Source organism: Ursus arctos, unplaced genomic scaffold, assembly GCF_023065955.2.
Source record: "Ursus arctos isolate Adak ecotype North America unplaced genomic scaffold, UrsArc2.0 scaffold_17, whole genome shotgun sequence".
Lineage (NCBI taxonomy): Eukaryota > Metazoa > Chordata > Mammalia > Carnivora > Ursidae > Ursus > Ursus arctos.
In genome coordinates this window covers 34,752,983-34,777,080 of record NW_026622841.1, presented here as the reverse complement: position 1 = coordinate 34,777,080, position 24,098 = coordinate 34,752,983, and the positions used below count along the sequence as shown (strand labels likewise).

General features: G+C 47.2%; 1 protein-coding gene across 1 annotated transcript in view; it reads left to right on the top strand.

The window, feature by feature from the left end:
* Positions 1-24,098, top strand: part of FHOD3 (formin homology 2 domain containing 3) — a 450,577-nt gene that overhangs the window by 371,611 nt on the left and 54,868 nt on the right. The window contains 2 exon segments of the mRNA XM_044382961.3: positions 14,554-14,838; positions 22,051-22,931. Of these exon segments, the coding sequence (XP_044238896.1) occupies positions 14,554-14,838; positions 22,051-22,931 (1,166 nt within the window).

The following is a 24,098-nucleotide window of genomic DNA, read 5'->3' as shown; positions in this document are numbered from 1 at the left end:
TATTTTAAGCTTCAGGAAGAACACAGAAAATACTTGAGCTACGTGCCATATGCATTGGAGGAAAATAAATTTATTTCAGTATGTTTTCAGAAAGATTAATAGTAAATGTCATTTTCCTCTCCGGAGAAGGGACTCAGAGAAAATGTTTGACTGAACTCACGCCACATGCATCTGAAATAGGAATACTGGGCTTGAAATGAAGCCTAATTACAGATTAATGACATAGCATCGTATGACGTTTGCTTTGTCAAAAAAAGCAAAGCAGTGGTTCTTGTGGGATCTGGACAAGCTGTGCATCATACGCTAAGTACTTACCCAAACCAGTCGGAACCAGCAAAGTAATCTGACGTCTGTGTTCCAGTACATCCCTGAATTATACAGTGGCAGTTACAAGCGTATGACAAGAGGTTGTCTGAGAAAGGTGCCGAGACTGCCTTCTGATTTAGAGACCTTTGCCCTTATGGCAGAAATACAGAGTCGGGCTGGCGGCAAGGTTTTTCTCAGCCTAGCTTGCTATTGTTCTCTGAAACATTCTACTAGCCACCAATTCACGATCTATTCTTTTTACTGGGTCCCATTTTTAAAGGCTCAAAGTAATTTTTTGCTTCTTCCTAATGTTTACAATATCCCAACATCTGGGGGAAGAATAAAAAAATCTAATTCCAGATGCAGATGTTTGTCCTGCTCCGAACACCTGGCACTGTGTGGTCTACACGTGCCCGGGTTGACTCACTTTTTCATTCTCTCTGCTTGTGGAATCATATGAGGATAATCTTCACACTTGTGTAGTGCTCTGTCCCTCCCTCCCAAATGCTACTATTTAACACGTCCTTGGGCATCTGAGGAAGCAGGGGAGATGCTATTATCCATATTTTACTGAGACTCAAGTAAATGGAAAGGGCCACCATTTGCAGATCTTCTTGGCACCATCCTGGGAGTAGAACCCATCTTTTCACGCTCAGTGCAGCCATTTATGAGGGCATCATGGTACCCTAATATTTGTGGTGTTCACATTAATGCCACACCATCCCTCTGCTTTGACCCCTTCCCCAATATCTGCAAACGTTGCAGCCTACATTTCAGAGTTATGTCTGCAAAGAAAAGGAAAGACAGATATTTGTTACTGAATGATATAGATCTCAGTATTAAAGGTCAATTTATGGGTTTTTTTTTTTAATTAAAGAGTCTGGAGAATTGTTAATAGCAGAAGATAGGAAAACATTAAACACTTCTTTACCTTTGCTCTTACACAATGTATTTAGAAAGAAGGAAGGGTAAATGTGAAAATAGCAATAGCATTAGGTGCCATCTAGTGAGACGCTTCAGCCAAAAGCCTTCCCAGCTAAATCTGCTGTAACTTTTGTATAACTGAAGCCCTACCCCTACCATCCAGTCAGTGTGTGCTTAAATTACTTTTCCATCTGGCCCTCTTGTGGCTCACAGCAGATGTGTGTCCCAATGCTGCCTAGACTTCGTGGTGATGGTCTGAATATTTTTCCTCTGTGTGAAACGACCAGGCCCAAGTGAGGAACGAACAAATACACGTGTTCTCATTTGTACTGTGCTGCAATTAATGGAGACAGTCAGCCCCCGATTGAGCTAAACATGAAGGTCCTCTCTGTTCATTGCTTTAATTAGCCTTTCCTTACTTTCACTGAGCCCTGGTAGTCTAGGTCAGAATATCTAATACGTTTACTTCCTATTATTTTCTGAAACTCACAACTGTCTCTGGAAATAAGTGATTCTCACTAATTCAAGAAAGAAGTTTAGTATTCTTATTGGGACAGAATTCTTTGCTATGACTCTTGCAGAAGTTACTGAGGAATAAAAGTAATGTGTACCCACAAGTGAAATCATTTTAGCCAAGTCACCTATTATCCCAGTGGGTAGCGGATCCATATAACCTGTTTTGTGGAAACAAAATGGAGACGCCATCCATCTCAAAACCAGGTGTTGCTGTTGGTCCCTGCAGGGTGGCCCCGTTGGGAACTGCCTTTCCTGGAGGCTAGCGCTGTGTGGCTTTCTTGTTCCCAGGCTGATACACCTGAGTCCATCCCGAGGCTAAGTGGAGAGAAATTACCTTTCCCATTTGAAAGCAGCTGCTGTCATGAGTTCACCAGTGGCTTGTACCCACTAATGCAGCCAATGAAAGTGTACATAGTGGCTAGATTATTGTCTTATTTCTAGCTCCGTGCTCTCTGCATCACATACAGAAACAACACTTTAGAGATGCATCTAAAAATTTTACCACACTATATTAATTTAATGTCAGGGAAAAATATGTTCAATGATTTTTTTTCTTCCCGTAACTGGATTCCTAGATATTTCCAATTGTCTTACTGTTGGGCCTTGGAGATATAACCTATATGGCCATGACCTACTCACCAGCATTCACCTGGAGGCATTTACAGAAATGACTGACATGCTGTACTGATATTTTCCTCTCACAGATCCAAGCTTTTAAAGTGCTGGTAAATAGGACTCTTCCTCTAGCTTCCTTGTCCTCTCACCTGGAAATAAAACACAGACCTATAGTTATATCCTGAATTGTTCCATTAGCTTAAATGAATAATCATTTTTCACCTAGGCATCATTCATCATCACAGCTGCTGTCATTGTTACCAGTCATTGACTGAGCACCTTTGTCACCTTGTGTGACATGTTTTGAGTCTCCTTCGGGTGTAGACACTCTCCTCAGTTACCCAATCCACATGGCAGAAATCAGAAACATCTGGTATCCTGTTTCCAGTTGGCACAGTAGCAATGGAATATCATCAGTCATCAGCCTAATGCATGCTGGTTCCCTTGCATAAACCTTTTGGACACCTCCAGTCCAGTATTTCATGAATTGGCAGGAAACTAGATTCCTGTGGTTCTGTGACTCAGGGCGGCCCCACCTCCCCACACCTCACCTGACTGCTGCGACTTGATGCCATTTGGTCAGTTAGACCAAACCTCTCAGAAACTCTACCCAAGGCCAAGGCACTGCCTGCTACACCTGCTGTGGAACTGCTTTAAGAGTTTTTGCAAATCATTGGATTTTCCTGCCTCGCTTTTTCTCCATCTCTAAAAATGGAAAAGGGCAAAAATTTTCCCTTTTTCCCCTCCTATAGAAAATGACAGTTGCCTGCAGCGTGCTTTCATGCACCACATTTTAAAACATAGTCTTGAATCCTTTTGACGTAGATCGAGTATGAGTCCTACTTAAGTATGCTTAAGTGAAGACAAGGCAGGGAATGGCATTGGAAAAGTTGTTAAAGAATGGTATTATGTGAACAACATGATCATTTCATAGGTAGTAATTAGGTATCAAAATCTCTGAAGGGTCTGAGACTTTACCGACTTGTAAGTTACCAAGTTAGCCTGCCACAATTTTGTGGATGGGGGCACAAGACATGAAACTCCAGGGTCGGAGACAATGGATTTTATTACTCATGGCAATAGTAGTAGCCGGAGTATCAGCATTTGTGCCATTTCTCCAAACCCCAGTTCCTGCAAGTTGATGTGAATAGGCCCAAGTGATGGCTGCATACACAGAGAGGAACCTTGAACTTAGGGACACCACATCTTTTATAGTGGGCAGTAAACATGTCTTCCCTTTGTCCCAGAGGGAGACATTATCTTCATCACAGTGAGCTATAAACCAACCAGTGCTTTGCTCCAGGGGGAGACACCATCTCTGTCTTCCAAAACCATTTGCTGTGCACATATCCTTGGAAAGATATTCCAGAGCTAAGACTGTCAGTGCCCCTGCCTGTAAGACTGCAGAAACACAAGAGACCCATGGAGAAAAGTTTCCAAGCATTGGATTATAATGGTTTTTAACCAGCATTTACAAATTTGCATCTTAAAATCTGTTTAATGAAAACAAAATATTCAACTTTAGAACAGGAATTAGCTTGTTTGTTCCTATTTGACAAAAAGAAAGCGCATCCAGAGTTGCAAGACCCTGTCTGGAGCAGGCACTGGGGGTGAATGAGCTTGTCTGCATCTGGAGGTGCTAACAGGCAATCTGGAAAGACATTAGTGTCTTTCATCCCAGGTGGGAGCCTTGGGTAAATGTTCCCAGGGACATTCCGGAGGCCTCCACAGGTAGGGATGCTGAGCATTCTTCAGTCAGTGTGGTACTTTGAATTTCCCGAGTTGTTGATTAAGAACTGAGAAATAACAAAGATGAGTAACTACCCAGTCCCTTGTAGCATTCTTACCTGTGATCAGGACCTTGACCACCCCCCTGCCATTCCACTTTTCCCTCCAGCACCCCTGCCCCCACTCTACCACCCCTGCCTTTCCCTCACCCACCCTGATAAGGCATTTGTGCAAAATGATACACTGTTTGCAGTGTGGCAGGATAATCACACATTAGCTTTCCAGTCCCTAAAGTATGCTTTTCCAAGAGAACTCCTCGGGTCAGTGACCCTGCAGTGCATCTTACCTGTCTCTGAACATGGCACGAATCTTCAGAGCCTTCTGAAGCTGGGACATCCTCTGAGAAAGCTGCCTCCGCCAGATACATTTGGAAGTTCCAGTAGATTTTTGTTGACTCTCTAGATCGAGCAGCTCTTGGTCCCTGTGTATCCTCTAGATAATCTCCAGATTCAGTGTGTTATTTGGCTTATCATATGTTCCTGCGTTTCTCCTCACTGTTTTCTCATCATTTACCTTAGTCTTTCTCGTCATTCTGTTTCAGTCTTCTTACTGACTCTTCTGCCTGCCTGCCTCCTAAGTATTGGGTTTTCCCAAGGGACCTTTCCCAGCAACCCTCTGTTTTTATGCCTGACTTCTGGCTGTTTTCTCACATCCCCACCTGTGATTGTTAACTCCCGACTATATGATGAAAACCGCCAGGCCTGCATCTCCAGCCTTGGCCTTCTGGAGCTCACGACACATTTATCTAGCCTCCTTAGACATCAGCATCTGAATGCTCCACAGACATGTCACACTCAACAGGTGCCAGTCAGAGGCATTCAGATGGGAGATTTGCCCATCTCTCACCCATAAACTCCCTACCCCCCAAGCCTGTTCGTTCATACCTTCCAGTCCTCATTTGTGTAGACCATCTCTCTTGGCCTAGTCATTTAAGCTGGAAGCATGCATATAAATTTTAACTCCTCCGTCAGTGCTCACACTGGCATGCAATCACCAAGTGTTCATGTGCTCCTTTCTCTCAACTCAGCCCTCCTTCCTGTCTCCCAATTGCCATTGCCTTTGTCCTGCTCTCAACCATCTCTCATGGGGACCATTTCAATAACTTCTAATAGATCTCATATCTTCCAGGTTCTTATTAGCAACCCAACCAAAAAAAATCATATCTGTTTTTAAACAGCTCTAGTGGCTCTCCATTATCTATAGCGTAAAGACAAGACCTTACGTGGCACTCAAGGCTTTGGTTATCCAGTCCCTACTACCAGTCTTTAACCTCCACAACCACCCTTACATGTTAGATTACATCAGCACCAAACCACTGGCACTACCTGAAGGGGGCTATGTTTTCTCACGTGTGCTTCTGTGCTTGAGAGCCCTCTTCCACTAGGGGTCCCCTGGGCTCTTAGCCATCTAATTGAAGCATCTTCTCTAAAGCCCCCTTTGATTCCTCTTATGTGTTTCCCTTACCTCTTGTGCATACCAGGGATACAGGGCTTATCTCACTGTATATGCAGTAAATGGTCCCCCCTCTTGATCTGTGTGTTCCCCAGAGGAGAGCCCATGCCTGCACTCACCTTTGTTATCTCCCACTGCTTGGAGCAGAATAGACATTCGGTAAATGTTTTATGAGCTAGTGAATGAACAAATAGCATGAAAAAAGAAAATACAGTAATCTATAGAGACAACTGTTTCCCCTGTATCCAGAAATTTACTACATGGGTCATGATGGAGGACACATCTTTGACAACATAGTCTGCTCTATAAAGACTGAAGGAAGGATGGTGGGATAATGTAGAAAAAGAACTCTTACAGAGAATTGACATTATGTGGGCCATTTCCTTCTGAGGATCTAACCCTAAAGGAAGAAGAAAATTCAGAGGATGATTCTTGATAAATGGATAGTTGAGATATTTATTCAACCACCTATTAAAATGTCCCTTATTTTAATATAAATGGATTTTAATATAAATGGATCTTTCTCCTTTTTATATGAATGCGCTGACAAGTTCAGATAAACTAAGTTGTTGACTAGATGGATTAGTGACTATAAGTGAAGAAGAGTCAACTGTTTGGGGTGAGAGTTTAAGATTTCTAGTTGTACCCCAGTTGTAGGTCAGCTGGTTCTGCCTAGGCCTGGTCAGACGCTACTGGCAGGAAGAGCTAGTATTTTCTTTAGCTAATAGTTGTTTTGATACCATAATATCTCTTGGCTAGACCACTTTATCCTGAAAAATATTTTGTGGAAGATATTTTTCACATCTGACTTCCTTATGCCTTAGTGCAGCACCTGACACAACAGAGGTATCACTAAATTTGACGAGTGAGCGAGTGTTGCTACTAATTACATTAGAACATCTAATTAAAAGTAACTTCCTCCTGCTAAGCCTGAAAAAGTGAATTAACCAAAAAAACTCAAGGTCAGTCAATTTATTTGCTAGCTGTTATTATTCAGGACTATCCATTTTAATGCTAGTATATACTTTCCAAAATAGCTGTTTTGTTTGGATGTCACTGATGTTCTGTCTGGGACTATGACAAGAGCTAGCGGTGCTCTTGACATGCATTGCCAGTTTGGAATTAGTGTCTTCATCCTTGAGGAAAGTCTTGCTGTCTTCCTATTTGCTCTTGTAAGAAAATGAGCATGTAGTTAACCTAGGAGGTCCACCAGTCCTACTGGGCATGGAAAGACAAATGAATATTGGAACTGATCCTGTTCTGATCCCGAACTGATCCTGAGCCAAGACAAGATCTGTCCATCTGATTTTAGAAGAATTTAAACAAGTTCAAAGGAAGTCTTCATATCCAGGGGTTGATATCTGGGGTCGTATGGTTTGAGTTCAAGATAATGATAAAACAATGATACAAAATACAGAGTAGTGATACACGATACAATAATCTTAAATTGCTTTTTCTTTTTTCTTTTTTCTTTTCATTTTCTGTTTATAGTGTAAAATAGAATCTATCCATTAACCGATATTGCAATAGTTGGACCTGAAACTAGAAACTTCTTTTTTGTCCTACATGATAATACAGTGGAATTATATCCTGTGAACGCCATCAGAAGCATAACCCGAGGGGCAAAGGTGGGGGGAGTGCAGATTTCAATTCGAATAGTGCTTGTAATCCTGCCCAACCCCCAGCTCAGGTGTAGGTTTCCATGTGAGCATGACACAAGGGCCACGGATCTGTTTTTTTCTTGAGTCATTTCTGACTTTCATGTGCCTCATGAAGTGTGAACAGCTCTGCATCAAAAGTGATGTTAGAGTATGAAGATTTGTGTTTCGTGGTAACTCGCCCACCACTACAAACCCCATACTTCTTAATGGCATTCCACTGAAGCTAAGTGAACACCTTGACTGTTGGAACTGTGAGGGTTGGTGTGGTGTCTATAAAATGGCATCTTCCAAAAGGGCTTCCGAAGGTAATTTTGGCCACATATGGTTTTCATCTTAAGACGTGACTTAGGCTGAGCCTGTTTAGAAAATCTAGATCTCAATTTTGAGAATAAAACTGGGCTAAATTTTGAAGACATCTGAGTACACTAGACTGATGGGTCAGTATTTTGCACATGATAAAGTAGGTTTTTTTGTTTGTTTGTGTAAAGCCTGAGGAGGCTGAGTTTGAGCCCATCCTAATGAAACCGTTCCCTTAGAGTAGTGATTCTCAACATGGGACGATCCCTGCTGCCCCCCCACCCCCATCTCCCTCCAAGAGACATTTGGCAGTGTCTCGAGATATTTTTAGTTGTCACAACTGAGGGGGAGGTGCTATTGGCCTCTAGTGGGTAGAGGCCAGGAATGCTGCTGAACTCCCTACAGTGCACAGGACAGCCCTCCCACACCCCAGAATTCTCCAACCCCAAATATCCATGGTATTAAGGCCAAGAAATCCCGCTCTAGAGTGAATCTGAGTGAATAGCTTAGCATGAACTGGCCCAACACCAAACGCAAAGTCTAAAGAATTTCCAAAGTTGTGAGCTTTTTCTCTTGGGACCTTTTTCACATTTATGTGATTAAACCCCAAGTTTAACGTTGATGGTGTTAGTTATGAGCTCTGAACTGGGGAGGTCCCTGGAATGTACAGGATTTGGAGCAACTATTATAGAATTGGCTGGCCCAGCCCTTGGTTTCATAAGACCTGCCAGAGAGCCAAGTCCTGGCAGAGTCATTGAGACACCATCACAGACTGAAATCAATTGAAGCCACCCAAAGACTTATTAAGTTCAGATCTTTCTACCAGCAATTTATCTCTTCAAAGAAAAGTTGCATGACAGGAGATCCCAACTGGACACTCTGGACTCAGCTGTCAGGGACATGGATGAAAGCAGACCTGGAAGGTTCGTGCACGCTGCATGGTATATTTGCTTGTCTCCTCAGGAATGATTATGTACTTCTCCTTTACAGCATAAGTCTCCCACCTCACAGCCATCGTGATTAATAGCCTGAGCTTTCAGTCAGTCCCGTGGGGTGCAAATCCCAGCTCTGCTTGTTGGGGAGGCTGGAAGGAGACAGATGTGCTCAGAGGGTGCCTGAGGGCAGCCAGTGAAGAAACCGTTCACGGAGGTGTGGGGAAGGTTACAGGACCATCCGGTGGAGAAGCCTCCGGAGACGAGCAGTGGTGGGAGACTGTCCACACTGCTCCCACCTCCAGGCCTGGAGGAACTTGGTCCATGCCTGGGACTCAGTGAGAGCTGTGGCCTTGGGAAGGAGGGCACAGGACAGAAACGGAGGCCTGATCACTTCTGCCAAACTGAGGCCCCATGTGAAGAGAGTGGAGTCATAAATACTGCAGCCTCTCCCTCCCTCCCTCCCTCCCTTGCTGCTACCTCCCTGTGAAAGTGAGAGGCAGCCAGCCTCCCAGGGCACAGAGCAGAGAGTGGTCTGGAGGAGCAGCCGTGAGCATCCAGCCCACGGTGTAGCCCTGGACAAGTTGCTTAACCTCTCTGGGCAGGTGTCCTCACTTCCCACACGGGGACACAAATCTTCATACTGCTGGTGTGAGGACTCCATTGCGTGGCGTGTATGCGGTTCCGGGGACGCTCCAGTGTATAGAAGGCGCTCGGTACCCAGTATGCTGGGCCTGATGTCTAGTGAGATTTTCGGGACCAGATGAGTTGGTGCTGGGCTTTCGGAGGGACAAAGAGAACTAGCTGTTAGGAGCCATCCTCTGCCCTGGCTAAGTTGCTCAGGGCCTGCTGTCTCTCATCTCCCTCCCACTTCTGTGATCTGCATGAGGGAAGTCCCAGTATCTGGCGGATACCCTGTTTCTATTCTCTCAACAAAAGCAGTGACGTTTTCCCTCTTTCCCTGTGGTTCTCATGTTGATGGGTTCCCATCCTGCTCCCACGCCCAGTCTCTCTCTCCTGTAATGTCTGTTTTCTTTGGATAAAGAATTCCCTTCAGTGGCCATGTTTGGGTTGCAGGCCCATCCCCAGGATGGCGACAACCAGGTTCCTTGTTACTTCTTTCTGAGTATACTGTGGATCTCTTCCTTTCAATGATTTCTTCCACATTACCTAAATTAGCCATTCCTATATCCCTTTATGCAGTTTAATTTTGATTTTTTCCCTCCTTTTTCTCCTCTCTGCACTCCCACCTTAAAATTTAGTTTAAAGCCCTTTGAATCAGGTCTGTGCAGGATCTGGCCAAATACATTTTTCTGGCCTTTGCTAAGTGCGTTCTGGCAATGCCAGGATCCCATCAGTCTGCTCCATTAGGATGGAAGACAGGTGCCGGTTTTGGATGCCTTTTATGTTGCCAGGCATTTCTTGCCATGTCCTCCCTTTGCTTCCATACTCATGCCTGCTGTGGGAAGGACTACCTGGTGCTTGGCCCAGGAACTTCTTTTAACTCCTCTCCTCCTCCGCCCAGTCCCAGAGATGCGGCAGATCTTCGCGTCCTTCCTTTGTCCGGGGTGATAGGCGGGCATGGCTGCTGATGGAAAGGCTGGGGGCGGGGAGCCCTGGCAGCCCCTGACTTGCAGGTTTGGTTTATTGCAGTCATTTCTGACCCTGCATCAAAGGCAGGGCTTCAGGGTCCTTACAGGCATGTGCTCAGGAATGGGTACCCTGCCCAGCACCATGGCCTGGGCCTTCACTCTTCCCTCCCCAGCCTTGCTTTCTGAGGACAATAGGAGAGGCCTCCCCACAGAGGGGTTGTGTGGATTTAGGAGACCGTTCATGTGAGGTGTGCTCCATTGCAGTCCTCAGAGGGAGACAGCACCCCATGCTTCCCTCAGATGCTGACCGGCTAGCTCCCCTAGTGGCTCTCTGGAGTGGGATCAGCTTCCCATGGGCGTCATGTTTTTATTCATCATGGTCTGTTGAGCCCCAGTGTCTGGCATTCGCCTCTTCCTCCTGAGTCTCTGTCTGCAGGGCTTGCTTCCGGGACTGGGTGCTCCACATGACTGATGAGCTTCACCCATAGCACCAGGCATGTGTCAGCTGTCCCAGCGGGAAGTGTTGTTTGCCTGTCTCTACCTACAGCAGCTATCACTGCCCTTAGCATGACGTCCCAGGTCCTCACCCCACCTTGCAAGAACAGCAAGACAGCTTTCATTCCTCCAGCGTGCCCTGTGCTCCCGGTCTCTGCACATGCTTTTTCCCTCTGCGCAGAACATGGCCACTCTTCACCCTTTTAACTCATTTTCCTCCTTGGAGACCCTGCTTAAATGTCATTTTGGCAAAGCGGCTTATGTTCCTTCCCAGGCCTTGCCGAAGTCCCTTGCCATACCCGCCCCCCGCCCGCCCCCCAGGGCACCATGCTGCTGTTTTTAGAGCTCTGTCACATGTATGGGTATGTTTAACCGTGTCTGGGTGAGCCTGGGGGCTGGGATGTCCATGTTCATTGGGGTAGGGTTCCCCCACCTTTGCCATACGGGGGCCATGGCCAGGCACATAGGTTCTCTTTGCTCCTCTGTGATCCCTGTGATGACAAGCACTGGGTCTGTCACTTGTGTCACTCACGGATCACTGTGTCTTTCACCACCAACACCATTGTTGGGCCAGAGAAAGGTTCACTAAACACAAGGACCGGCAATAGGGGAAGTCGTAAGCAGTTTCCACCCTTAGGTGTTGACAAATGCCTTAGCTCTCTTTAGGGCTGTTCCTGGAGACTCCTAGGATATGGTTCCTCCTGCTTCCTGGGTACTCCAGGAGGGTAGATGATACTTTTCCCCCTGTCCGCCCAGAGTGGGGTAGCCTGGCAGAGGGCAGTGTCAAGGAATGGGGGTGTATGTGTGGAGAGGGTGCTGATAAGAGGGGACCTGATGGAGAAGAATGGGAAAGGGGAGCAGAAATGTTCTGAAACTTGGGGTACAGCCTCAGAGAGCTTCCTGGGTGTCAGCGAAGACTTTGGGAGAGCAGATGTCAGCTCAATACTGTGCTGGGCGCTCGTGGACACAAGAGGAAGGTCAGGTCTCAGCCCTTGGGGACCTTTTGCCCTTGTCATTCCTGTGTTTGATTAATGCAACTGCAGAAGGGCTCTGCCGTGGGTCCCGGCTGCTCCTTCCAGGGATCCCCTGTCCCTTGTTATCCAGTGCCCTCCCTTGGGTGCCCAGCGACATACCACTGTGATCCCCATTGATGGGTTCTCACGTCCTGTTTCCGTAGCTGAGGAGCAAGCCCTCTGAAAGCCGGGGTGTGTGTTCTGTCAGTGACAAGTGTGCGGCCAGGCATGTGCAGGACGGGTGTTGTCAGGAAGGAGCAGTGGTGTGTGTTTGCGCCCACATCGTCACTCTCTAGCTGTGCTGGTTTTGCTTGACTCGAATGTGTGTATTTGTCCGTCGCCAGGACAGCCTCCCGTGCCACAGATTTGCAGTCTGGCCTTGTGCTACTGAGTCTGCGTTCTGGTCAGGAGGCGGGTGTGGCGATGGCGACCTCCCCAGCAGTCATGACAGAGAGACCACCCGCTGGTCGATCGCACGTGGAAATGCCTCCATGAAGTGGGGCCCTAGCGGAGGGGTGTGAAATTGTTTCGTGTCTTAGCCACAAGGATGTGTGGCTCGCTAGCACGTGCATGTCTGTCACCACACCTGTCCAGAAGGCCACGGCTCATCAGGGGCCAGAGTCGCTGCTTCGGTGGAAGGACGCATGATGGTGGCGTGCGCGTGTGCTGAAGTCAAACCGCCACTGAATCCTGGGTCTTTCCCACTTCGCATGCCCAGTGTCCTGGGGATGGAGAGTGGACACAGACCCACGGCAACCACCCTGTCAGTGATAAAGCCACAGGGAGGCACCCCAGCCAGTGTTCGCCATATGCTCGCCAATTAAACCTCAAATGCCTGCCACATGCTAGACGGTTGGAAACACATTTTCATTTTGATGTGGCTGCTCTGAAGTAAATGTGCGCAAGGACATATGCCTGCTGTCAACCGAAGGATGACAGTGGTATTGGTCACACGGTGCTCTGCCTTGCTCGTAAACGAAGGGGTGTTTGTAGCTCCTTGCTAAATAGTTTATTATCAGATGAAGACGAAATCACCATAAAAATTCCTCTAATACCAAAGGGAATTTTTCTCAAGGATGTATTCACTCTTTCCCTGTACTCAGCTCAGTCTTTGCTTTTGAGGAAGAGTGTCCGATGGTACCACACTTACGTATGTGGGCTCATGGTTGTATGTCCTTTGGTTTCCTCCTGCTACTGCCAGGCAGCACATCTCGGCCTGGAAACTTTGTCCTCATATCACCAGTTCTTGGGGACACCCAGCAGGACAGCCAGTAGACAGCAGAGGGCCTTTGTTGCCCCGGCCTGCCTTCCTCCAGTCTCCCAGGGAAGCAGGTTGCTGTACTAGACTAGAAGATAGACAGCCTGTCATGAAGCCACGGGCAGGCGGAACGGAGAGGCTCTCTGACCTCTACACTCACGTCCTACCTGATGGGCACTGGAGAGACTCCTGGAGGAGTGATTCTTCCTTCCGTGGCTGGAAGTTACCCAAGGACATAAGGAGAAGCTGACGTTGCACCTTCCCCAATTCCCTCTTTCTCGGAGGAAGGCAGCCTGAGAGCAGATGGGGGGTGGGGGTGCTGGACCCAAGGAGTCTTGGCAGAATGACTTCTGGCTGGGAAGCTGAGGGCAGCTGGGCTCCTGGCCAGTGAGGCCTGAGCTCTCCTGTCCCATAGGAATGGCGCTGGCCGGCCTGCTGGAGGGCGAATTCTGCAAACTCCACTGGCAGCCATCCCCCCCTTACCTGAGCCAGCAGGTTGCCTCCCCAGAGGGAACGCCCTGATCTGCTTGTTTTCCTGGGGTCTGGGCAGGTGTCTTACAGTTCCTGCCCTGTGCAGACCCTGCTGACTTTCTGTATTTGCGGAGCATATGCCTAGGGCTTGAGCACGTGCTCTTAGGGCACACTGCCATGATTCCAGCGATGTGGTTTCGCCCAGCCCTGCTCTCAGGAGTCACCTGTCTCCCTCTGGCCTTCATGTGTGGCAGCTGACTCAGAACTTTCTGTATTGTCAGTCATTTGCTACCGATATATGGTGCCCAGCTGAGAATTTTGCTCAGTAAAACCACGCAAGGCCATACTATGCCATTTTCCTGTTCTGTAGAGGATGTCACACATGGGAGCATGAACATTTTACCTTGCTACGGGCATCAAATCTCCAGTCTTGATAGGTTTATACATAGTTCTGTGCCCGTGAGTGATTCTCCTGAACAACTTTCAAAATCATGGGCTAATCAAATTATGAGCAAACCTAATTCAAGTAAAGGGCGACAGTCCCCATTGGTTTGGCTACTGATAAAACACAAGGCTGCTCCTGGTTTGTAGCAAAATACTGCAAACAGTGACTCACAGTAGACCCGTTCATTCTCTCACAGTTTCCATAGGTCAGAAGTCCAGCAGGGTTCAATGGGGTTCTCAGCCCTGGGTATCACGAGGCCCCACTCAAGGCAGAGGCTGGCCTGTCTCTTACTGGAGGCCCTGGGAAGAATCCACCTCCAGGTTCATTTACGTTGTTGGCAGAAGTCGGTTTCTTGCACTCATAGACCCAAAGTCCCTGTTCTTTATTTTATGTTGGCCAGGAATTGCTCTCAGCTTCTAGAGGGCCACTCACATTCCTTGTCCGTCACATCACCCCTCCATCTTTAAGGCCACATGTTTCTAATCTCTCTTTGTTTTTTGTGGCCAATCAGAAAACACTGTGCTTTTAAAAGTCTCACTGGGTTGTATCAGGCCCCCCTAGATAATCTCCACATCTTAGAGTCCAGTGACTGGAGACTGCACCATCAGCAGTCCCTAGAGGAGTGTTTGACTGAATGACCAGGGGATGCGAATCCTGGGGGCCATCTTTAGAAATCTGCCCACACCAAACAGCAAAGAGGAATCAACCTCATGTCGACTTTCACACCTCACTTGACATTCCCAAGAAATTCCTGTTGTGATTAAAATCTCCATTGTTGTCTCCAGCAGGGAGTGCTGGGGATCCTGAGCCTGGACGGGAGGCGGAGGTGGAGGTGGGGCAGGGCACGGATGAGGCCAGCCCTGAAGTAGCCCCTGCCTGCGTGGGAGCAGAGAGTGACGTGGAGCGAGCACTGGAGCAAGAGCCGGAAGAGCGGGCCTCCCTCAGTGAGAAAGAGAGGCAGAGTGAGGAGGTGAACGAGAAGGACAACTGCTCTGCCTCCAGCATCTCGTCCTCCAGCAGCACGTTAGAGAGGGAGGAGAAGGAGGACAAGCTCTCCAGGGACAGGGGAACTGGTAATATAGCCCCTTTTCTTCGTAAATACATTCCAGGGAACCCTGGGCGGGGGAGTTGGTTTGCTGGCCAGAGGTGACCCTGCTGGCTCAGCTCACTCACTGGGTTGTGTCACCTGGTGTCTGGAGGTGAGGGGTGTGGCCACGCTGTGGGCAGCCCTCAGTTTCCTGCCCCATGGGGGAGGTGGCCCCCATGCCCTGTGCCAGGCTGTTGTACCATCACTTCAACAGGTGGAAAAATGGCCCAATAATGAGGACAGGAAAGGACTTTTCCTGAGGAATAAGTCCCAAAAGAGAAATTCCTCATTTCCTTCTAATTTCTTTTTAACAGCAAATGTAGCTTTTTTTTCTGTTTTAAATTTAGACATATGTCATGTTGGTATCCGCTCCCTTGAAAATTTCTTCAGTGAAGTGTGCGAAGCCATTATGATGGACATTTCAGACCAGAGCAAATTTGTTAAAATGAATTGAATGAGTACTTCTAGAAAGAAAGTGGCAGCTCGAAATGTGCTGAAGTCAGTTTGATGTACGCCAGTGGCATAAACATAATTTAAGGAACTTTCTTCAGTATGCTCAGGGCCACTCTTGTTAGAAAGTATTTGCTTTTCTTTATGAAATTAGATCTTTTTGGCATTATAGCGGATTCTCATTCAGTTCATTTGTGTAATGGTGACTTTATGATGAGAGACCAAATGGAATGTTAATCCTCACTGGGGACTCAGGGAGGGCGCCACAGAGGATTATAGGAATAATTATTGATTTATGGTTCATATGCAACCCCATAAGGTTGATTTTTCTACCCATGACTTGTGAGCTGTTGAGATGACAGCCACCTCTCTCGACTAACACCCTCCACCAGTGGACCCAAGTCTTACTAGCCAGCCTTCATTAACCTACAGGCTGATACACACTCAAGGACCCTATGTCTTGGGCCCAAAGTGCATCATGGAAGCTCTGCTGGGGCCTGCCAGCCAGTGACATGACCTGTGCATGGCTCGTTAGCTCATAGATTAAGGATACATGGTCCCTGAGGCATGGGTGTGTGAATGAAAATTGGATGAATGAATGGATGGAGCCATCATGCCTACCATGAGACCTATCAACCAGTGGCTTAGTCCTACTTGATATTTGAGTTTTCACCAGCTACATTAATAAGTTTTATTCTTTATATTGCTGGCCATTATGATGCACTGAACAAGAACTGGAAGTCTGTGAGTTCACATCTTAGTAATTATTGTATTGAAAATCTCGTGTCTAGTTGAAGATGTATGTGCTAGAAGGAATTACATATACTGATATTTAATTTTCTTTCAAAATCGGATGGCAGTTAGTGTCCCAAATTCTACTTGTTAGTATTCACATTTAATGTGATTATGGTCACGGTACAGGGAGTTGGGTCGGGTAAGTCTTCTTGATCAGTTTGGTCTTAAATCATGTTTTATTATAAATAGCTGTAGGCATTATTCATCACCACTAGGTTTAGCAAGCCTAAAACATATCAACAAGTTGGGTTGGTGAGAAGAAGCCAAGGAACAGAACTTTCTTGGATCAGATTGTCCAATATTTTTCCAAATAAGGGCAACTTTCCAAAAATGGAGACTCTACTCCCAGTGAAGAACCACTGACTTTCTACCAAAAGCTGGTGGTGTCCAAGACTATTGACTCAGGAATTAGGGCTTTGCAGTGGTTTTTTCTGCTTCAGTCTGGGGCTATTAAGAGATGTGATTGTGTTTATTTGTTGTAGCTTCTTAGTTCCTAGAAAATCCTGCTCCTAGACACCATCAGCAGCTGTGAAGTCAGGCAGCTCTGTCATCATAGCTCTTGCCTTTCAGAGTGTTCTCAATTCACAAAAGCAATCAGAATGATCCTAGTGATTGTATCCATTACTCAGAAATGAATCTGTGGGGCTTGAAAGAGTCTCAACTTATTCTGGTTGTGTGGCTTTCTTTTTGGTTCATGTGTTCCACTCCACGGTGTTAGTGTGAGAGGCTTTATCGTAGCATTTGTTACACTTCGCTGTAATGCCTTGTATAACTGTCCTTTACCTCCACTTGAGTGTAAGCTTTGTGAGGATGGGGATGTCTGTCTTATTCATTGTGAGTCCTCACTTCCTAGCCGTAGGACTAGAACATAGTAGAGGCTCAAAAAAACCGCTGATGAATAATTGAATCAAGAGGCATCTGGCTAAGATGGAGCAGCTCTGTAGTTCCCAGTCCCTTCCTCTTACAACTAAAATAGGAACACCCTGGGCATAACAGAACAATCAATCATAGGATGACTCTGAAAAGTGGAAAGAAGGCAGACTGTCTAAGGACCTTTGGACTTCAGTGACATGGCAGTGAAGCTCTAAGTAAATCCTATTCCCATAGCCAAAGAATTGGGAAAAGGATTGCCTAACAGAACAGAAAACCTTCTTGGCTATTAATACATGCCCTACCCTAGACAAGCAGTAATGGAAAATCTGCTGCTGTCCTATTCCTCTCCCACCTAGTAATTTCAGTGGGACTAAAGAGGAAGTGATCTTCTATAACTTCCACTCCATGGAAACAGGGGTGACACAGTTCCCATTCTCCCCTCCCTCCAATTCTGTGGTGTCAGTGGGACTCAGGAGGGAGCTAGTCCTCTGTCCCCTGCCCAACAGAAGCCAGTAATGCTTTCTCATTTCCTCGCTGGGGTAGTTCTGGGCTAATAGGGAACTGATATTCTATCCCCTACAGGGCAGAAGCAAGGGGCATCCCAGTACCCCTATTGAGGTAGTGTCAATGGGGTCCTATAGAGATCTGAGATTTCACTTTCACCCAGTAGGAGAGAGACTTAAGGAGGCAGTGGAAGAGGACTAACCAGCATTCTATTGCCCCTGCCCTCCTTCTCTGACACCAGCTGGGCCCAGCAGGGAGCTCAACCTCCATCCCCACCCAGCACAAAAAAAAGGCAGAATGATGTGGTTGGAGGTAGAACTAGTCTGCAATCTATTCTTCCCAACCCAGAATCAGTAGGGACCAATGGAAAGCTGGAAAAATATTTGGAGAAATAAGGACTGAAAATTTCCCAAATTTAGCAAAAGGTGTAAACCTCCAGATTTAAGAAGCTAAGCAAATACTAACGGGGATAAATCCAAAGAAATTCATACCAAAACAAATGATAATCAAACTTCTGAAAACTAAAGATTGAAAATAAAAAGTCTTGAATGGGAGTAGGAAGAAACAATGCGTTATCTATAGAAGAATGCCAATTCCAACTGTTTCATCTGAAACATGGAGGCGAGCAGGAAGGGGCACAGCATTTGTCAAGTGCTAAAAGACTAGAATTATTAACCTTGAATTCGGGATCCAGTGGAGGTAGCCTTTAAGAATGAAGAGAAAAATGAGGACATTCTCAGTTAAAGAAAAACTTAGAGAATTTGCCACTCGCAGGCTACTCTTAAAGAATGGCTAAAGGATGTTCTCAGAACAGAAAGTGACTGATGACAGAAGAAGGCTCGGAATTTCAGAAAGAAATAGAACAATGGAATAGGTAAAAATAGTAAATAAAAAAGACTATCTTTGCCTTATAAGTTTCTTAAATCTATGTGATGGTGGAAGCAAAAGTTAAAATGTGATGTGTCGTGCTCAAGTATGTAGAGGAAATAGTTGGGACAGTTCTGTTTTTGAAGTGGAAGGGACGGTAAAAGGGTCTAGATGGAAGTAAGGGTTCCGGGCTTCAAGTAGCAGAATATCAATCCCAGCACACAGAGAAGTTAGCGTGCACATCGTAATTCCCAGAGCAACTTTTAAGACAATGGTATGAAGCAGCATAACCCAAACCAGTAAAAATCGAATTGAAATTCTAAAAAATATTCAGGTAACCCACCTGAGACCAAAAAAAGGAGAAACAGGAACTAAAACAAAGAGAACGAACAAAAAATAAAGAGGCAGACTGAAGCCCTAACGTAATAATTACTTTATGTTTTGTAAGTAGTCTCTACACCTAACGAGGGGCTCAGACCCACAACCTCAAGGTCAAGAGTGACACGCTCTACCGACTGAGCCAGCCAATAATTACTTTAAATTAAAAGATGGAGATGTGCAGAGTGGATACAAATATAACCCAACTATATGCCATGTATACAAAACTCCTTTTAAACATAAGGGCATAGGCAGATGGAAAGTTAAAAGTTGGGAAAAGATATACCATGCTACCATTAATCAAAGACAAGCAGGAGAGGCTATATTAATATCGGATAAAGTAGACTTCAGAGCAAAGGAAATTACTAGAGACAAAGAAGCAACACTACGTAATGATCCAAGAAGACCTAAGTGAATAAAGAGAGTAAGGGAGAACACCAGCATTTAAAATACCACCTGATTTTGTCCTTTTCCTTGTTGACAAAATAAGAAATTGCAACATTTCCCAGTAAATGGAGAAGGAGAGAGACTCAGCCACTTTATGTGCTACAGCTCCCTGACCTCAAAGCAGTCTTCCCACTTATGGGGCTGTCTGGCCAGGTGTAGGGACTCTGGGTACCCAGATTTTCCCATTATGTCCTCAAATGCCATCTCTTCCCTCTTTGATGGTGGTTGTCTCCTAAGTGTATTGTTTGAGAGGGTTCAAGAGCTCCTTGTTCTGGTTATTGGTCCTTTGGTGAGGTTAGGTCACTGCTGAGCAGAGGACGAAGCTTCAAAGGAAACAGAGCACCAGGGGACCTTTGTGCTTCTCCAGTAATGCCTCCTCTAAGATCAGGGCAGGGCCATGTGGGAGAGACCAGTGTCCCTCCCTCCCAGCAGGTTTGATTGGGCCATTCTCCTTTGGTGGAACACAAGCTCCTGATGCATGTGTCCGTGGCCTAGGTCCCTGCTACTCCCCAACACAAGTATCCACAGAGGCCCTGGGTACATGATGGAACTCACATCCTGAATGCCCGCCAAACAGCCCTGCTGGCCCTTAGGAAGCAAACTCAGAGGAATAATATTCCTGACCGTTCATTGATTCATCCTAGATGCTGGGAGTACAACAGTGAACAACAGCAACCAAATAACTCTAATCCCTGCTCTTGTAGAGTTTACATTCCAATGAAGAGGACAGTTGAACAAGTAATTATAATCATTCCAGTGGTAGGACAAAGGCAGCAATAAAATAAATAAGGAAAGTGTGTGGAAGATGAGGCAGTACTAAGTGCTCTGGTGACGAATGCCAGCAAGGGTGATAAATGGCGTTGGGGAGAGGGAGCGAGCGTTGCACAATTTTAAATAAGGTGATTGGGGAAGACTTCACTGAGAAGATAGCGTTTGAGGGAAGACCTAAAAGGAGGTTGAGAAGCAAATTGTGTGGTTAGATGGGTGCACTTTGTGTTGGGATAGGCAAAGGCCCTGAGGCCAGATCTTGCCCGGTGAGGTCTAGGAAGTGTCAAGCAGCTACTGTAGCTAAAGAGGCCCAGGTATGTTTGTCAAGAAAATTAATGTGGGTTCACACGAGGCTTGGGAACATTGAAAGGTCACTGGCTTTTTTCTTGGTGGAATGTGGCAGCATTAGAAGTCTTTGAGCAGAAATATCTGATCAGACCTTTTAACACATCGCATTGCTGTTAAGAACTGACTCTAGAGAGACATGCATGGAAGTTGGGACCAGCTAGGGGACACCCCTGCAGTGTTGCAGGCCAGAAACCATGCTGGCTCAGACTAGGACCATGGCAGGGCAAGTGATGAGAAAAGTGGGAGGATTCTGCATGTGACTTGAAGATTTTGCTAACAGGATGCCCTGCTGTATTAGGTGCCCGTGTGAAAGAATAGGAGTCCAACGACTGAGATTTTTGGAATTGGCAGCAAGATGGATGAAAGTTGCCATGTCTGAGATAGGAAAGGGCTGCAGGAGAAGCAGGTTTGGAGAGGGGGTGGGGATGAGGGCAGTGATGGTACCTAAGGCCCGAAGACTGGATGAGATGGGAACTAAGTGTACAAGGACACGAGGTGCAAGGACATTTAAAGGGTAAAGATAAGGAGGAACTGGCATAGGAGACTGAGAAGGAGCAGCCAGAGAAATGGAAGCAGCCCAGGTGAGTACAACATCCTAGAAGCCAAGGGAAGGCTGTGAGTAAAGGAGGGAGTGAGCTGCAGGGTCTAGTGCAGCACCAGTCTTTGACCACCTGGGAAGGAGCAGCTTTGAAAAGCGGTGAGAGCAAAAACTTGATGAGACTGGGTTCAAGAGAGAGAATAAGGAGAAAAATCGGAGCAGTGAGCAAAACAACTCTGATATGCAGCTTTACTTTAAAGGAAAGGAGAAAAGTTGGATTATAGCTGGAGGGCTAAGTGGAGTGGAGTTGTTTTTTTGTTTTTGTTTTTTGTTTTTTTAAGATGGGTGAAATTACGCCATGTTAACATGCCAGCAGGAAGGTCTAGTGGGAGGAGCATGGGAAATGCCAGACAGAGAACTGCTGGAATGGCTTCCAGATGCACATGGGAAGTGACTGACCCTGCTAAAGGGGGTGGTTTATTGGCAGTCACTGGAGGGAGGCCATGGCTGGGGTTCAGGTGCAGGTGGGCGGAAGGCCAGATGAGACCCTGGAAGATCTCCTCTGACTTCTGTTAAGCTGTTGAACTGGGAAGCAAGGCTATGCTGGTGTGCAGATGAGATGGTGCGGAGGGTAGAGGAGAGAGGGGAGGTGGGAAAGGTCCCCCAGGAAAGGTGGTGAATGAGGCTGCAGGCAGCGTTAAGGGTTTCCTGGAGACTGGTGACCACAGACTTAAAATACGACTGGAGACATGGTTTATGTGTGTCCCCAGGCATTTGGGGTGCGCTGATACAGATGAGTGGAGGGGGAAACAAACATATCTGCAGCCTTTCCAACACTGTCCTATGGTGGGCGAGGGAGCGTCTTCCTTGCCTCCCTGTGTCTAGTTAGGACAGAAGCCCCTTAGTTACCTGTGGCTGGGTGGGTCCCGACCCGCTGTCATGGGTGGGCAGTAAAAGTGAGGAAAAGACTCCCATGAGCCACAGTGGGAGCTGAGAGCAGCGTCCTACCTACAAGTGTCTTGGGTCCTGGAGCAGGTCATTGTGACTTTGACCAGCATCTCTTCCTGGTCATGAGCATCCTGTCCGCTGTGACCCCTTCCTTTTCAATCGCTTTATTTCAGTGTCTTCTCTGTCACTCTGTGTGTAAGGCCTCTCTATCACCTAACGGCTTTCTTATGAGACTAGGCACCTGCCACTTGCTCACTTTTTCCCCCGCCTGTATGCTTTCAGGTTTGTGGTCCACGGGTGTTCAGGATGCTGGTGTAAATGAACAGTGTGGCGACATCCTCACCAACAAAAGGTTCATGCTGGACATGCTGTATGCCCATAACAGAAAGCCCACGGATGACGAGGAGAAGGCGGAGGGCGAGAGCGGGAGGACTGAGCCGGGCGCGGAGGCGGTAGCCAGCCTGGCTAGCAGGATATCCACGCTGCAGGCCAACTCTCTGGCCCAGGATGAGAGCGTCAGGAGGATGGACGTTGGCTGTCTGGACAATCGGGGCAGCGTGAAAGCCTTCGCTGAGAAATTCAACAGTGGGGACCTAGGGAGAGGGTCCGTCTCCCCTGACGCCGAGCCTGATGACAAGGTCCCAGAGAAAGCATCCGCACAGCCGAAGACAGAATCCGACTACATCTGGGACCAGCTCATGGCCAATCCGAGGGAGCTCAGAATCCAAGACATGGATTTCACCGACCTGGGGGAGGAGGACGACGTGGACGTCCTGGACGTGGACCTGGGTCCCAGGGAGGCCCCGGGGCCGCCGCCCCCGCCCCCGCCCACGTTTCTGGGTTTGCCGCCCCCGCCCCCACCGCCCCTGCTGGACAGCGTGCCTCCCCCTCCAGTCCCCGGTAATTTATTGGCTCCTCCTCCAGTATTCAACGCTCCTCAGGGCTTAGGGTGGCCCCAGGTCCCCCGGGGTCAGCCGGCATTCACCAAGAAAAAGAAGACCATCCGTCTCTTCTGGAATGAAGTGCGGCCGTTCGAGTGGCCATGTAAGAACAACCGGCGCTGCAGAGAATTCCTGTGGTCGAAACTGGAACCTATTAAGGTGGACACGTCCAGGCTGGAGCACCTGTTTGAGTCTAAATCTAAGGAACTGTCCGTCTCGAAGGTACCGCTAGCATCCCAAATGCTCCTTGATTTGCAGAGTTCCTTTCCGCTCTTGAGCTCTTGAGTAGGACTGAGAGCTCTATTGTATTTCAAAATCCTTTCATGCTGCTTTGGCTATGTGGTAAAAAGAGGCGGTCCGTATAAAAGTCTGCCCTTTCCGAGATTAGTCTGTGTCCTGTGCTAGACGTAAACTGCACCAGTACAGGACCCTTGATTGGCTAACATGGACGGCAGCCTCCTAACACGGTCAGGCAAAGTAGCTTTCAAAGAACCGAATAACCCAGAGGAAAAGACAGAACGATCCACCAGGGAACATGAGCATAGCCCAATCATAGATGCTGGCATTAATTGGAGGAAAGCAGTCGTGCAGATTTATCAGACAGATGGATTTTATCCAGGGGATGGGTCCACTTACTCTTACCTTGGTTGATTCTAGTCGATGGTAGTGGTAGTCTATTGGAACCTCAGCTGTAACCACACAGCTGAGTCTAAGTCTTAGATTTAATCTAAGACTTAATTTAGTTTAAATCTGAGTCCTTAGATTTAGAGTCTGCAAGACTTACCGGCCGGAACTTACCATAAATTAGTTTTAGCTCCACATGTGTTCCGTTTATCAGCGTTTTGGGTGAGTATAAAGCCAGCTGAGTCGGGCTCCCCAACCTGCCAGTCCAGTATGAATTCTGAATCAAAAAGCACGTGCAGCGTTGTCCAGACAAGAGTGCTCTTCAGATGAGGAGCCAAGTGACAGGATCAGTGACTGGTTGAGGAGGGGTGGGGCGTGGAGGGTAGGGCAGCTCTTCCTAAGTTGGCCTTTACACTGATGTTAATTTCTGCCCAGTCTCAGCAGTGATGTGAGTCTAAACAATTCCAGCCTCAGGAATCCCCCCACGTCAGAATTAAAGCTTCCTCCTGCTTATAAATCCAAACGGCTAGAATCCAACACAGCAAATCAGGTCCTGTTGGTGCACTCCTTCAGCTGATAGGAGACGCCCTTTGGTCCTCTCTAGGAAATGACATCGAGGAAGGTGAGGTTGGGCACCCGCTCTGTGCGTCTGTGTCCTGACTTTCCCAGGACTGGTGACGTGGTGCTGAGCCGCCCGCACACCCCCTTCGGTTCTTCCAGTGCAGCCCGGCATTTGGGAGAAGACAGGCCCGGCTGGTTTAAACA